The 16,737-nt window shown below is 37.4% G+C and overlaps 2 protein-coding genes across 2 annotated transcripts in view; one reads left to right on the plus strand and one right to left on the minus strand.

Annotated features, from left to right (window-relative positions):
- The window catches only part of KMO (kynurenine 3-monooxygenase), a 48,906-nt gene extending 43,261 nt beyond the window's left edge, over positions 1-5,645 (plus strand). The window contains 6 exon segments of the mRNA XM_059079139.1: positions 141-198; positions 2,400-2,482; positions 3,693-3,794; positions 3,885-3,944; positions 5,443-5,580; positions 5,583-5,645. Coding sequence (XP_058935122.1) covers positions 141-198; positions 2,400-2,482; positions 3,693-3,794; positions 3,885-3,944; positions 5,443-5,580; positions 5,583-5,645 — 504 coding nt within the window.
- A 1,962-nt stretch (positions 5,646-7,607) lies between these two features.
- On the minus strand, positions 7,608-15,703 carry OPN3 (opsin 3). The gene is given in 5 exon segments (XM_067024539.1): positions 7,608-7,870; positions 8,835-8,871; positions 8,873-8,982; positions 8,985-9,087; positions 15,692-15,703. Coding segments are annotated over 5 exon segments (525 nt in total).
- Positions 15,704-16,737: the final 1,034 nt, after the last annotated feature.

Below are 16,737 nucleotides of genomic sequence, written 5' to 3' on the forward strand. Positions count from 1 at the left end.
ATTCAATGCTAAGTGTGACTATTTGGCTGTTATGTGCTGGTTGAGAGTAAACATCCTGCGAATTATACTCACCAATGAAAAGTCTATTCAAAATTGCTAAGAAGTATTTATTATTTACAGTTTATTTTTTCTTGTTTTAGGGATTTGAAGACTGCTTGGTATTTGATGAATTAATGGATAAATTCAATAATGACCTTAGTAAGTAAAATTTCTCAATTGGACATGGACTAGCCTTGCTGATTAATTGTACACCTATTTCTGATCCTGGAAGATTACAAACCATGATGCATATTTCCTGTTCAGGATTATAAATTTTTCTACTAACAGTCTATGCCACTGTTGTTGCCCATATCAGACAAGGAACACCCAGAGAGGAAAAGATAGTTTCTTTTAAGTTTTACATGGAGGTCTATGCATCGATCAATAAAAAGATAAGAGTTCCGAGCACCAAAGTTTGGCAGAGATATACTCCTTTCCCTCCCTCTCACCTAGTTAACCCCCATGCCATTAATCCCTACAGCGTGCCCTCAGAAACACTTTTAGAAGCTCCAGCATTTTCTTGCTTTTTGCCTTATCAAAGTTTACATCTGATACTTCCATTTGCCTTTTGATTAAAATTAATTCCAGAAATATATTCATTTTACAAGTATTGAAGTTTTAAATTTTATGTATAATTCTGAAAGTAAGTTAAATTAAATGTACATAATTTTCATCTGTAAAAGAAATTGCAAATAGTAGCCTGAGAACTGGATAACTTTTACTGCTTCTCAGCATTACATGTTCTCAAAGGTCACCTCTGAATTTAAACCTGTTTCAGGTAAAGGATAGACTTAGAGAACCAGCTTTGAATCTACACCCAGATTCCAGTCTTGACTTGCTGACTTATTAGCCCTTTGACCTTGAACAAGTCACTTTATCTTTTTAAAGTCTCAGATTTTTTTTTTCCATCAATAAAGTGGGGATAATATCACTTCAGAGAGTTGTGAAGGTTAAATCAAATGAGTTGTGGAAAGCTTTTTTTAAAAAAAGCCTAACCCACAGATTACAAACTAGTGGTTGCCAGTGGGTAAAAGGGTAGGGGGAGGGGCAAGATAGGAGAAGGGGATTAAGAGTTACAAACTATGAGGTATAAAATAAAGAAGCTACAAGGATATATTGTACAACACAGGGAATATAGCCAATATTTTATAATAACTATAAATGGAGTATAACCTTTAAAAATTGTGAATCACTATGTAGTACACCCGTAACTCATATTATATTGTACATCAACTATACATCAAGAAAAAAAAAGAAAAAAAAAAGTTTGGAACGAAGTAAGTTCACAGTAAAATTTTTTTTATAGTGTTATAGGGAGTCAGTGAACACTGTGCTGTCTGAATCTGAAGAGATTATAGATTCCAGGGTAAATTCCTTCTGGTTTTCTTCCTTTCTTTCCCAGTTATCTCACTCAGATGCTCAGGATCCAGAACTAGTTTGTTTCCTCCCTTCTTAGCCCTTGTGTGACTGGTTAGCATGTAATGACAATGGTGGAGAGAGATGGAGGGCTCATATAACAGAACATACTGTCAATACTGGTTTTAGCTACAAGAGAATGAAGATAGAACAATAATTATCACAATAATAACTAACATCACTGAACATTTAATATGTGTTGGGTATCTTGCTGTTTTTTATCACATTATCTCATGAAAAACATGGGGCATAGGTACTATTCTTGTCCCTATTTTACAACTGAGGAAATTTAAGCTTAGAGATGGTTAAGTAACTTGCCCAAAGTCAAGTAGCTAGAAATGGTGAAGCTGGGGCTTGCACCCATGTTCTCTGACTTTAGAAATGGCTCCCTCAAAACTAGAGTTGTTTGGCCCTGTGAAGTTATATTAGTTAGTTATTAATTTATCAAATATTTATTCAATGTTTACCATATACCAGGTTAATTTTCAAACATGAATATAACATGAGTCCTGCCTCTGGGAGATAACAGAATAACGGGGTATGTTTAAGCTAATAAGTTGGCTTAGGTACAAATGAAACAAATGTATATGGGGTAGCAAAGAAGAACAAAAAGGAGAGTAGCAAATTCTAAGGATTTGGGGTCATTTAGAGTCATTTATATGAACTGCTTTCCATTTGTGAAATAAAAATAATGATTCACTAATCCTGTATATATTATAACAACTTTATCATGAGTTTTATTAAATCATAGGCAATGGGAAATGCCCATGTATTATTGCTCAGTATTCATAGATTGTTGGTCATACAGTCTTGTTGTCCAGAGTTTTAAAAGGTTAGTAGAGACCATTGATAGAGAATACACCATTTCATTTGAACCGTGTAGAGTCAAGCACATTGTTTACAGACTGTTTTGAAAAAGACATATTATTTAACTTGGTTTCTAGGTATGTGCCTTCCTGAATTCTCAAGATTAAGAATTCCAGATGACCATGCAATTTCAGACCTATCCATGTACAATTACATAGAGGCAAGTGAGAATGTTTGGTTCTATTCAATGAGATCATGCACTGATATTATAATAAACATTCTTTGCTTTAATGTTTCTTTGACCCCCATCTCATGCATGCTGCATAAGAATAGGTGCCAAGAGAAAACACACACACACACACACACAAACACACAGAGCGTTCCTTACACATAGTTGAACTTTGACTATAAAGACAGTGATAATGACCCACACACGTCATCTCCATCTACATTTCAGGGACATTTAGGAGGTAACAAAAATGACAAAATGTCTGATTTCAATATCTGATAATTCATAAGCTCAAGACTTCGACATTTAGTAGAGGTAGTAATATGCTATTTTAATGAAAAAATATTTTTGATATGGGTTAACATAGTTGGAAAATTTGTGACATTAAATAACATTTCCATTCTTAACATTATAAGCTGCAAACTTAAATTAGCACCGAATATCCTTTGGGGTTTTTTGCACTGAAAGAAATATGTAATATCAAATAAATTCATAGTCAGTAGATTACTCCTCAGAAGAAAAACAAAATTCCATTTTAAGCCAGTCACATGAAAAGCTCACAGTAAATGGTTGTGGTTACAGTTTTTAAATAATCAAATGAAAAACATTACAAGATAAAAATTTTAAAAAGAGTATAGTTGTTTTCCATCTCTCCTGAAGACATGAGGAAATAAAGTAGACTTCAACTCAAGCAGAATTGTTTCATATGTGGTGAAGGAAGTTCTATAAGACACTGGAAGTCTCACTGATGTATTTTGCCTTGTCTTTGAAGACAAGACAACTACAACATAATATTTATCCTGAATATGGAGTATATCAAGACAGGCCTAGTTTTAAACAGATCTCTTCTTGCCATAAATAATGTTCCAAACTGACCAGGAAGTAACATAAATTAGTCAAATCTTTGGGCTCACAGACTACTCACAGATCCACACAAACTCTTACTGAAATAGAGTTGGCCCCTGAGCAAAATAGAGTTCTCTAACAGGTTTTGCATAATTGCTCTACCTTTTCAAGTTATTATTCTCTGACATTGACTGAAAAGGATTGGAAATGACTGAGAAGAATTGGAAATAAGAATTTATTTGACTACCTAGAGTCTGGCTTTGTGGTGAATGGGAATGAAGAGTGATAAAGTTGCAGTAAACAATTAAAGGTACTTTGTTCAAGGTATTCTTTGAGACTCCTTACATTGTTGCAGATGCGAGCACACGTCAACTCAACGTGGTTCCTCTTCCAAAAGAACATAGAGAGATTTCTTCATGCTATTATGCCATCTACCTTTATCCCTCTTTACACCATGGTAAGGTTTGGATTTAAGTCTTTTCCTCATTTTAATCTTCTGTTTAGCCATTAAAGAATACACAAGAATACTTTTTAAACTTTCTTACAGGTCACCTTTTCCAGAATAAGATACCATGAGGCAGTGCTGCGTTGGCATTGGCAAAAAAAGGTTGGAACAGTTTACACTTATTTTTAATCTGATGTGTTGAAGTTCACAGTGTTATGGTTATGTTTACCTCAGGCAAATATGGAAATAATGTGACAGACCCTAGATGTTTGCCTTCCAAATTTAAAAATGTCCTGGACACACAGGTGGCAGAATGCCTAATGAACAAAATTACAAAGAAGAGGCAATCCCTGAGGAGAAGAAATTCAAAAAAGAAATTGATGCTGATATTTCTAAACTTTCTACTTTATTTTAGCAATGTGACCTTTTGCTTTTATTTATCAATTGACTTTTGCTTCATGCACTACTCCTATGGGTTTAATTTACAAAATTGGACAGAATCAAGTCACTTATAAAACACAGTCTAATTCCAGTGTAATGCTATTCCACATTAATTTTGGGCAGTTGACTCACAGATGCCATTAAATGGAGATTCAGATTCCTGATCTTCCACTGTGGAAACTTTACAACTTCACTCGCTAAACAAATAGTATGTAAACATTGAGCTGGGCATAATGATGAACATAAAGCAGCCCCTACCCTTTGCATAGCTCAGAGACTAGTGGGGGAAATGGACACCTGGAGAATGTGGAGAATGTGCATGGGCATAGGGAGGGGGACGTGGAGGTTGAAGAAACCTCTCACACATTCAGAATGGGAATGGCAAGTATTTCAGTGGACCTGGAAGAAGCACATATGTGTGAAAATGGCTAGAGGTGGAGCTGAAGTAGGACCTGAAACATCTTGAATATTATTTTTAGGGAAACAGGAAGACAAAGGCAGCTCATAGTCTCAGATGTGGATTTTAGAAAGATTTAGAGGCTAGATTGGAATGAATCAAGATTTATTCATACAGAGGTGAATAAAATAAGGTCCCTGCCCTCAAGGAACTAAAAGCCCCAAGGGGAAAGAGACAGTGACAGGCAGCTAGAATGCAGGACAATAAGTTCAGTGAAAGAGACCAGGATGATACGAGAGTGCACACAACCCAGACTAGACTGAGCCTCAGCTCGTGTGGTTGATAGACTGTAGGTGGTGAAGGTGCATGTTTAAGTCTTTGAATGTGTGTCTTCCAAGTCACAGAGCCCACTGAACCCATCACTCTTCTCAGGGACACTTTGTGCAGGGTCTGAGCAATGACTGAATCATTTGTGGCTTCTTTCAAGACAGAGTTAACAGTTCTTTTTTTTTTTTCAACTGTGAATTTTTTTTATGGCTGGACAAAAGCTAACTGTTAAGAATTCTTTATACAGAACACATAGATTCAGGAGTTTCTGGGAAGAGAGAGAGGAGGGAGAGAGGGAGGCAGGAAGCTCAAAATTCTTGACCTTACCAGATATTGCCAGGACCAGGACTTCACCTAGTGGTCATGCAATTACATCACTGTTTCAGTTTAAAGAACATAGAGGAAATTGTATAAAACGTCATTTAAAAATGAAATCTACTTGCAAGATTTTAATCACTGCACAAATAAAGTGAAAGTTCTTGCTCTTTTTTACAGGTGATAAACAAAGGACTCTTTTTCTTTGGAACACTGATAGCTGTCAGTGGTACTTACCTACTTATGCGCTCCAAGTCACTGAGACCTCTGGACTACTTGAGAAGACAATGGGACTGGGTCACTTACTTCCAGAATACAGGGCATGTCTCCCTGCAAACTCCCTGGAGTCCCTAGAACAAATTCCCAATGTCATTAGCAAGTGATAAAAAGATCCTGAAGTAGCAAATATTAGATTTCTCTGTAACCAAAACATGATTAAAATCATGTTTCGATCATCATATTTAATTCACTAATAGAAGATATTTATCAGCTTACAGTTAAATTCAATGTAGAATTTCTCTGTGAGCTCATTGAAATTATTGAAAAAATAACCCACCACTTTAAGTAAAACTCAGCTTCCCCACAGCACTATGCTTAGGTCAGATCATGCTAAATATAAAAGTGCAGTGACTAAGATCTCTTTCACTTCTCAAAAAGTAAGGCCCTAGAGACCTTAAGGAAGTCACTGATCACCCTTTTCTTTAAAGGACATAATAGAAGTCATAATAGGATTGACTTAACACCTGGAACTAAAAGTCACAATTTGCCTAATATATTAACTGCATTTTTCATTACCTGGATGGAACTTACCTAAGCACAGGGCTCAGATTTTCTTGCTAAAACTAGAAGTGTAAATGAGGGATTGGGGGGCTTTTGAAAGAGTTCAAAATGAATTGATTTTATTTCCCAGTCTTCAAAAGGCAATATTACCTTCTGAGGATGTTTTTTAAAGGCTATTAAAGCCACACTAAGTGAAGGATAGGAAGAGCTTTATTTATAAACTAAATATCTATATACATAAAAGATTGGAAAGGAAACAAGGGGAGACAATTTTCATAGAAATATGAAGCCGTATTTTTTTCCATTTCAGAAGTAATTTACTAACATTCTTGAACTATATGCTGCAAAACTAGCAACAAACTAGATGTTTAAATGTTCATTTAGTGAGACTTTTTTCTTGCTTCTTCCTTCTTCAATAGACCAACTGAATCATTTAGATGTCTTTCAAATGTGATTAATTATGAAGATGCAACACTAGTAGAACAGTCATGTAAGAAATAAAAATTAGGAAATAAAATGATTCACTTTCTTTCCTATATTGTCAAGGAAATTCTTGAGTCCTAATAATCCATGTTTAGACTAAATAATGACTCATGGAAAAATGGTCTCTTCTCTAACACTGACCACTATTTATCCAGTGTATTGATTGAAGAGCAATAAAGATTAAATATTTTTATTTAATATTCACATTTTGTGAATACAGTTTTACACTTATTTTCATCCCTCTTCAAAGGTAGGTTTGTTTGGTTTTTGCTGGAACTCCTTTTCTAAATCTATCAAGAGAATTCTTGGCAAAATTTTGGGAAATTACTAGAAGGAGAGGCTAATCCTGCCATGTTCATATTTGAAATGAAATAGATGGAGACACCTATCTGCCATTAACATCAGCTTCACCATGTACATCCTCTGCTAATGTATGATTACCAATAAACCTTGACCACTTTGACATTCTATTTTCTTTCCTGTGTTTCTTTTTAATGGTATCTTCTAGAGCTTGCTCAGCAGCACATTGGTCTGAAGCTCCTCTTTATCATATTATACATAGAGCAATAGTCTTTTGTTTCACATAAAGTTAAGGAATTGATTTTCTTTTTCATCCTAGAATTGTTTCTTTGACAAATTTGATTGAGCAAACATTTGACATGACACCAAATAGGACCCAACAGTACAGAAAATTCAAGATTTTCTAGCTATTTCACACAAGTGTATGAGACAAAGTTATTTTAAGAGCTGAGTATGTTTGAGAAATATGTGATGTGCCTTGGAAAATACAGTCTTTTAAAAATATATATTTGAAGGGAAAACTTCCAATATGTTAGAAGTTGATGGTGCCTGATGACCACCTTGTGCCACAGTGGTTTTTCACTATACAAAGCACCTGCTGAATTAAAAGAATTTGTCTTGCTCAGTTACTCCCTGAGGCCAGAGAGCAATTCAGATTTCCTGTTGGATCACAAACGTTCTGTTGACATTACATAGAATGGGGATTTCAAAACAGTCCTTATAATGGTAGTCTAAAAGTGGTATCTGATTTAAAGCCCCATTTTCATTACCATTATTCTTTCCTATAAAGGACAAAGTTGGATTACATCGACCTATGACCCACTGGTTCTGTCACTGTCTACTGATAGTGATTCATCATTAGTGATGATAAAAATGATGCAAGAAGAGTTAAAAGTCACTTTTTTCTTTGGTCTGTCCCTATCTTTCTGTGACATCACAATGGGTTGGATTTGCATTTCACTCCCAACTGCTGGTAGGTCTTTAGCTGGTCACTGGCATCTCAGCAGTTGGAAACATAGGATCTGCAAAAGGGCTCTTCGAAATTGGGCAGGGAGAAAATAAAGTTGAATATTAAGTAAAAGTTTGGATTGACATTCAAGAAAATTAAGTAAATTTAATTTGGGTTGTTCTTTTTTATTTGTTAGCTGACGTGGAGTTAGGTGGTAATGCTCAGATCTACTTAAGCCTGGAGTTTAATGTCTTATTTATTATAATTCTTATTAACTTTATCACATAGGTCTCTTTCAATACCTTATAATAGCCATAGATTCAAGTTGCATGAATCTTCCATGCAGACAGCTAGATGTGTTTCCTTAAGGGATTTTGAACATTAATTCATTCCATAAATATTCAATGAGCCCCTATGAGGTGAGGCACTTTGTGCTGCAATCTGGGGATATTGTGGGAAGCAGAGACAGACAAGGCCCTTCCTGGTAGAGTTTACAGCTTGGTGTACTCACTAATGTTCCTTTAATTAGGTTAAGGTTTTTTTTGTTTTTTTTTTTTGGATCAAGATTACAAATCAGTTGGTGAAAATATACAGCAAACCAGGTTCAAATCCAGGCACCAACACGTCCTGAAGCAAACAAGTTCTTTAACTTCTCTGAACCTATCTCATAATCCATAAATAAGATACTATTAGTGCCTATTTCATGGAGTTTTGTAAAGATAATTGATACAATCTGCATAATGTAGTAAGAATTTTAAATAAATTATTAACTTTGATTGTAGTTATTATTACTAAACATAAAATGTTTTCTGATGTATTAAATACTGATTTTAATAGAATTTTACCTAACAAGTGCAAACCTCCATTGGTAGGTCTTAGAATTGTTATTATTTTCTCTGGGAATATTCTACATTTCTTCTTGAACCCTCTACTTTCCTGTAAAATGCTTGATTTAGGTTTTTATCATTGAAGCTGCTATGAATAATCTCTATAAAAGTATTATATTTTCCAACAACCCCACAACATGGTGAAAACGATCAGTTAATTACAAAGCTTACCTTTCTGATCATGAAGATACAAATAACTGGATTATATACAGGTGCTTGATTTAGAAAAGAGATATCAAACAGTAGATATTATTGTAGGAGTGAACAGGTGTCCATAACCATTAAACACCAAGAAACAAATCACAATATAAGGCATCCAAAGATCAGAAAGGTAAATATCATGAAAAAGCACATTTTGGGCAGTTTCTTTTCATATCTTAAAATCTTGAACATTTGAATTGTCTGAAGATCTTCAACAAAACGGAGCTGCAGAAAAGAGAAGGAAAATAAAGGGGTGCAAATGAAAAAATCATTTTTGTTCATTGTTTTCATAATAGATATTCAGGCACCATTCTTGGCCCCACCTTAATGGAAAGAGAACGGAATAGGACCTTGAGAGGCTGGCATCTGATCCAGGACCTGCAGCTGGGCCCAGCCCTTAAACTCTCTGGGCCTCAGTCTCCTCACCTTAACATAATATATTGAACTAAATAGCCTCTTAGATCCTTTAACGGTTTTTAACATTTTCTAATTTGCTTAAAGAAGAAGAAAATGAACTCTTTTGCCTAGATCTTCAAGTCGCTAAAGGACAGCCTGAAAGAGCCATGATAGGGACTTCCCTGGTGGTCCAGTGGTTAAGAATCCACCTTCCAATGCAGGGGACATGGGTTCGATCCCTGATTGGGGAACTAAGATCTCTCATGCCACCAGGCAACTAAGCCCTCACACTGCAACTACTGAGTTTGTGTGCTCTAGAGCCCAAGCACCACAACTAGAGAGAGGCTGCATGCCACAGTGGAAGATTCTGCATGCTGCAAAGAAGATCCTGTGGGCTGCAACTAAGACCCAACACAGCCAAATAAATAAATAAATAAATATTTAAAAAGAGTCATGATAAATTGGAAAAAACTTCTCCATAATCCTGGAATCTCTTTTATCTATAGCATAATCCTCAAATTTTCAAACCAGGAAGCAAATGTGATGTCAGTAGTTCTACATGTTAAAGTCTACAGCTGGTCTTGATGAAAACTTAATTCCTAAATAAATTCTTCCTGGAAACTACTGTGACTTCCACTTTACAGCTAATGACTATAAAGTGGGGTTTTGATGAGCAATTTGCTTGGGTTGGTTTCATCAGTGGCTCATCTGCAGAGGATAGAGCTCAGTAAAACCCAGATAGCCCACTTTCTCTAAAATCAGCATTTTAGAGAACTTTTTACTCCTAGTTTTACTCCTAGTTTGTCCCCACTAAAAGTATTTAGGCATAATGGTCTATAGTCTGAAAGTTCTTTGACTTTCTCTGATAAAAAGCCCTTTAGAAGTATAACGGGGAATAACAAATCTGACTCCATATTAGAACTGTTTCTTTTACTTTAACCTTTGTATTCTACTACTTTTGCTATAAGTTAATCACTAAAGGGATGCTGCCAATAGCTGAAAGTATAAATAATGGTCCATATCCAGAACCCTGCCCCCATGCCTGAATGTTAAACCAAAATACCTTTGTTCAGCTCACAACATCCTGATGCAGCCCACCTGTCAAATGGCTGCAGGAAGGAAGAAATTAACACATACCTCCCCAGAGTCTGGCTGAAATCAGGAAACATTTGCAACAACTTATGGTCTTTTTACTTTACCTCCTCACCTCCCCCCTTTTTGTTCTATAAAATAAACCACCATCCAGACCCCAGCAATGAGATGGTTCTCTAGGACATTAGTCTGCCATCTTCTCAGACTCCTGGCTTTCCAAACAAAGCCATTAATTCCTTGCCCCAAAGCCTTGTCTCCCAATTTGTTGGCCTGTCATGTGGCTGGCAGAACAATCTTGGACTTGGTAACAGAAGTTCCTCCTATTATTGTGATAAACCTGTTATTAAGAAGGGGGGAGAATATTCCTGTACATCAAAAGTATATTCGTAAATAAAATGGATATTTCTGACATCTTAAGAAGCTAATTTTGCTACAAAAATACAAATGCTTTATATATTGATATAAGAAAAGGTATCTGTCATACCACTGATACTTAATATATAATTTTAACCTGGGAAATTATTGCATTTCAACAAACTGTAAGTGTTCCTTTTATTTTTAGCATTATCATAAAAGTTAAGGAAAAATTTTCCAAAGAAATCTGTTAAAACATGTGCTTATAGTATTTAAAAATATATTTGAATTGATATATCTAAATCACTGATGTCATCTAAACTTTATTTAAGAAACTATATTCTTATTAAATTATGTATTCATATTGACAGAGAATAGAAGAAAATATAGATAATTAAAATGGTTGACTTTTTTCTAGAGTAGAGGAAATGTGTGTATGGTAGTGAGTGTTAAATTTCTGGTACTATTTTTATCTGTGTGTGCTATTCTATTTTAAAAGAAACTATTTTATTTAAAGTGATAGAATATTATTCTATTTTCAGAACAGGATTTTGGTGGGGGGAGGATTTTTCCCTAGAGATTTTAAGAAGGTTGTGGAGTTCTAGTAAAAACTTTAGATTTGGAATTAAAAGATCTGGGTTCATATCACAGATCCACCACTTTTGCTCCTTGTGTGGTGTTGAGCAAGTCAATGACCTTCTCTAAGAGTAAAGATTAAAGGAGGTTAAAATGTGTAACTTATTAAACAGTAGTTGAGTCCCAGTTCCACACATGACTTTGTGGGATTGTTTTTGAGATTGTTTATTTATATTTGAATTATATTTGAAACAACCATACTTATTCATATGCATATATACTTTTATGATAATATAGGTTATTGGGAATCATGATTTTTGACTCCTTGGAGTTTCAATTAACTAGTAATACACCACATGTCAATGATCTGTGCCCCAAGTTCCCACTATCTAGGGCCCAACAATTTTATCTGTACCACTGTTTGGATAACGTCAGTCCCCATCATTTCTCACCACTTATCAAAGTAGAGAACTCATTTATCATTCTGGAATTACATACATACTGGAGAAATTAATTGAAGAAAATATTGGTTTATGCTTCCCCAGTTCCTCTGGTATAAGGAAAAGATCTGACTAATGTTTCAGATTATTTGGGTTTGTATATGTGACGTTTCCATGATTTTTTTAAATTTATCTTGTTTTGGCTTCTTTGTTTCATCATTCTCTATTCCTTTACTCAGCTCATTCAACATTTTCCAAATAAAGAGCTCTACTTTATGTCTTGCCCCTTTATCCAATCATTTGAGGATATTTTTCATAATTGCTATGGATGAAGCAAAAGTATTGATACATGCACAAACTTGTCCTAAAGGAGGAACAACTTAAGACAAATTCCCCAGAATTACCTCTAATGATGTTCTTTGCCTATATAAATGGCAACACCTAGTGCTTGGTGATTCAGACACCTGTAGGTTTTTCAAAGACTTTATTGTGAGTCCTTATTCTCAAGAGAGTTGCTATGTCTCTATTGCTATTACAAATAACCTCTCTGGATAAGGAAGTAGAAACAATTCCTTGCACCAAGCTTTGTGTTGAGTTTATAGCACAGTCAGTAGTCAAATCTCTTTGTACTTTCACCACTTCTCTTTCTATGCCCTCTGTAAATTTTTTCCAAAAATAGTCACTGGTCCCTATTGCATGTAGGTACTGTTCCAGCTAGAGGTGAAAAAAATAAATAAGATTGGGTCTCTTCTCTTGAGGAATTCACTATTTGGTGAGGGTGACAGGCACATAAATATACTGCTTCCATAGGTGATAACATGCCATGAGGGAGGTGACCAGAGAGGGCTATGGGAATACGCAGGAGGGGTAACAAATTCAGAGGTAGATAAGAGCAAACAGATCCTGATCTCAGCCTTCTGAGGTGAGGAAGAGTTTAGACAAGGAGGAGAGACAGAATGTTCCAGGGTTAAGGCAAAGAGGTAAAAGAACATGTCAATTTCTGGGGACAAGAAATACTGTAGTTGACTGAAGCTTGAGGTGGCAAGAGGGAGGGAATGTTAAAAAAATGAGACTGGGGGCTTCCCTGGCGGCGCAGTGGTTGAGAATCCGCCTGCCGATGCAGGGGACGCGGGTTCGTGCCCTGGTCCGGGAGGATCCCACATGCCGCGGAGCGGCTGGGCCCGTGAGCCATGGCCGCTGAGCCTGCGCGTCTGGAGCCTGTGCTCCACAACGGGAGAGGCCACAACAGTGAGAGGTCCGCCTAGCACAAAAAAAAAAAAAAAAAAAAAAAAAAAAAAAAATGAGACTGGACAGGCAGATGAGAGATGGCCACACAGAACCTGATAGTCAGCTCAGGGGACTTATTTTTAATCATGAAGGCAATGGAACCCTTAAAGGATTTTAGGCTGGGTAGTGACATAAGAAAATTTTCATTTGAGAACAATTAATCTGGTGGCAGTATAAAGAGAACGGATTAGAGGAAGGCAAGAATAAAGAAAGGAAAACTAAGATACTTTTGAATTGAGTCTGGCAGGCAAGAAAATTGAGAGGACAAAATAGACACATGGAAAAATATTTGAGGTTTGATAGATAAAAATTGATAATTGGGTGTGAGGGAGACATGGATGAAGAATAGTCAAAGATTACCCCTTAGTTTCTGGCTTAGGTAGCTAGGAGTGATGACCATTCACTAAGAAAGGGAATGGAGGAGTAGAGACTTGGGGGCAAAGATGACCAATTCATCTTCACACATGTTGAATTTGACAAGTCTGTGGACTATCCACATGGAGGTATTCAATAGGCAATTGACTATGAGGATCTGATAGAGGTCAGAAGAACAACCTGGATCAGAAGCAGAGATTTCAAAGTCACCATGCTATTGTTAGAAGGAAAATACTGCCAATATATGAGATTGCCCATGTCTATTGTGTAGTATTGAGACAGGCTGGGACCCGGAACCCAGGACCCTTTGCTGCAGTGCTTGCACCTGGAAACACATCTCCTTAAGCAACAAAATACAAAGAAACTATAAGGGACTAAAATTAACTGCATGCATGTGCAGTTGGAGCAAATTATGGACAATGAGATACAAAAAGACCAAAAACCCAACTGCTACTTCTGAAGAGCTGGGAGCAAAAGCAGGGTGTCAAGAGCAAAAGCATACCCCCTGCACACAACACCACCAAAGGGGGGGGCAAACCACCTAAGCCACCCCTTTGGACCATCCCTGGGCCCGCTCCTACCCTCACCCCATATAAAGAACCAGCTGGCCCTGCCTCAGGGAGCGAGCAAGGGAACTTGTTACTTGTTTTTGCTCCTCCCTGCTGCAGCAGGGACCCCAATAAAGCCTTGCCTGAATTTCTTGTCTGGCTTCTTATCAATTTCTATTGATTAAGGAAGGCCAAACATCATCAAAAACTCTAGAAACAATAAATGCTGGAGAGGGTGTGGAGAAAAGGGAACCCTCTTGCACTGCTGGTGGGAATGTAAATTGATACAGCCACTATGGAGAACAGTATGGAGGTTCCTTAAAAAACTACAAATAGAACTACCATACGACCCAGCAATCCCACTACTGGGCATATACCCTGAGAAAACCATAATTCAGAAAGACTCATGTACCAAAATGTTCATTGCAGCTCTATTTACAATAGCCAGGACATGGAAGCAACCTAAGTGTCCATCAACAGATGAATGGATAAAGAAGATGTGGCACATATATACAATGGAATATTACTCAGCCATAAAAAGAAATGAAACTGAGTTATTTATAATGAGGTGGATGGACCTGGAGTCTGTCATACAGAGTGAAGTAAGTCAGAAGGAGAAAAACAAATACCGTATGCTAACACATATATATGGACTCTAAGGGGAAAAAATGTCATGAAGAGATTAGTGGTAGGACGGGAATAAAACACAGACTTACTCGAGCATGGACTTGAGGATATGGGGAGGGGGAGGGGTGGGCTGTGACGAAGTGGGGGAGTGGCAGGGACATATATACACTATCAAATGTAAATTAGATAGCTGGTGGGAAGCTGCTGCATAGCACAGGGAGATCACCTCTGTGCTTTGTGACCGCCTGAGGGGGTGGGATAGGGAGGGTGGGAGAGAGGGTGATGCAAGAGGGAGGAGATGTGGGAGCATGTGTGTATGTATAACTGATTCAGTTTGTTGTAGAGGGAAAACTAACACACTATTGTAAAACAATTATACTCCAATAAAGATGTTAAAAAAAAAAAAAGGAAGGCCAAGAACCCTAGTCAGTAACAGTATGAGATGAGAGCTAAGCACAGAATGCTGGGGAGGCACAAGGAAAAGAAACCTTTGAAGGAGATATGAGACGATGGGGCCCAGAGAGTCAGCAACAAATATAGAAGAGAATGGGGTCCTAGAAGCACTCAGAGCATAAACTCACAATTAAGTAGAAGCTGTCAACAATGCCACAAGTCTCAATGCCACAGATGCCAGAATAAAAAGGAAACTGAAATGTGTCCATTGGCTCTAACATTTGGGAGATCATCAATGACCTTAATGAGGCTGTTTCTGTGAGAGTGTGGTAGAAGAAGGAATCACAAATTTGCAATGGGTTGAGGAATAAATATGTGAATTTACTAAACTACAGACTCTCTGAGGCAGTGGCTATATCTTACTCACTGTGTATCCTTAGAGATTAGTAATTGCCTTTGCTTGGACTTCAATAACAAAATACTGAGTGGCTTAAACAATAGAAACTTATTTCTCACAGACTTAGAGACTGGGAGGTCTAAGATCAAGGTGCCAGTAAGGTAAGTTTCATTGTGAGGCCTCTTTTCTTGGCTTGTAGATAGCCAAATTCTCTCTATGTTCTCCTATCAGTGGAGAGAGAGAGTGAGAGCTCTGCTCTCTCTTTCTCTTCTTATAAGAGCACTAATCCCATCATGAGGGCCCCACCCTCGTGATCCCATTCTCATATATCCCTAATTACCTACCAAAGGCCCCATCTCCTATGTCATCACATTGAATGTTGGGGGGGACAACAAATATTCAGCCCATAACAGTAAATAATTGGTACATTTTAGATGCTCAATAAATATTGGTCAGATGAATGCTTATTGAGTGATGATCTAGCACCAAAAGCCACCAATGGTTCTTTGAGTTAGCAGTGATGTGGAGAGAAATAAAGTGATAACTAGAGGGAGTTGAGAGTATATTTTGCTTTTGAATTAAATTACCATGGTTATATGCTACAGATAAAGAGCCAATACTGAGGGAGAGATTGAATATATGAGTAAAAGAGAAAATTATTACTTGAGAGAGGACCCTGAGGCAGAGAATGGGGTGGGGAAGAAAACAAGAATCTAGGATCAGTTTGGTCCTGAGAGACCTCTCCCATTCCCTTGCAATTGAAGAGAGGGATATAAGAATGAGTGGGGGCATTTGGCACAGCTGGGGCTCCTGTGACCCAAGCATTCATACCACCTCTGCACCTGGTCCTCACAGGGGCAGACGCAAGGGCTCCAAAGCAGCCTCAGGACCAGACTCCTGTGGGTGGGCCACACACAGAAGTGGGGATAAAACCAAAGCTGGATGGGGTGACTAAGGAAGAAGATGAAAAATCTTTCCATCAGCCATACAAGCTGCAAGTTAAATCCACGTGATCAGCTAGGTAGACCCTGCATCTATGGAATATCTGAGTAGACAATGAGTGTTCCCACAAATGAAAACGGTCTAGCTCTCGCAGCTGTGGACTTTTGGGGTAAGCACACGCAAGAATTGGGCCAGATCAGAGTCTGAGTGCTCCCCACAGGGCCCACAGCACGTCCAGAGACCAGCCCAGAGGCACAGGAGAGCCTCTTCAGGAGGTGGAGGTGGGTTGTGGCTCATGGCATGTGCAAGGACACTTACAGTGGAGACCTCAGGGAAACATAATTATTACTATTAATTTTATTATATTTTGATTTGTTCTGTTATTGGTTTTAGGTTTTTTTTGGTTTTTCTTTGTTTATTTGGTGGTGGTGTTTTAGTTTTTTTTCTT

This window comes from Kogia breviceps, chromosome 1 (genome assembly GCF_026419965.1).
Source record: "Kogia breviceps isolate mKogBre1 chromosome 1, mKogBre1 haplotype 1, whole genome shotgun sequence".
Taxonomy (NCBI): Eukaryota; Metazoa; Chordata; class Mammalia; order Artiodactyla; family Physeteridae; genus Kogia; species Kogia breviceps.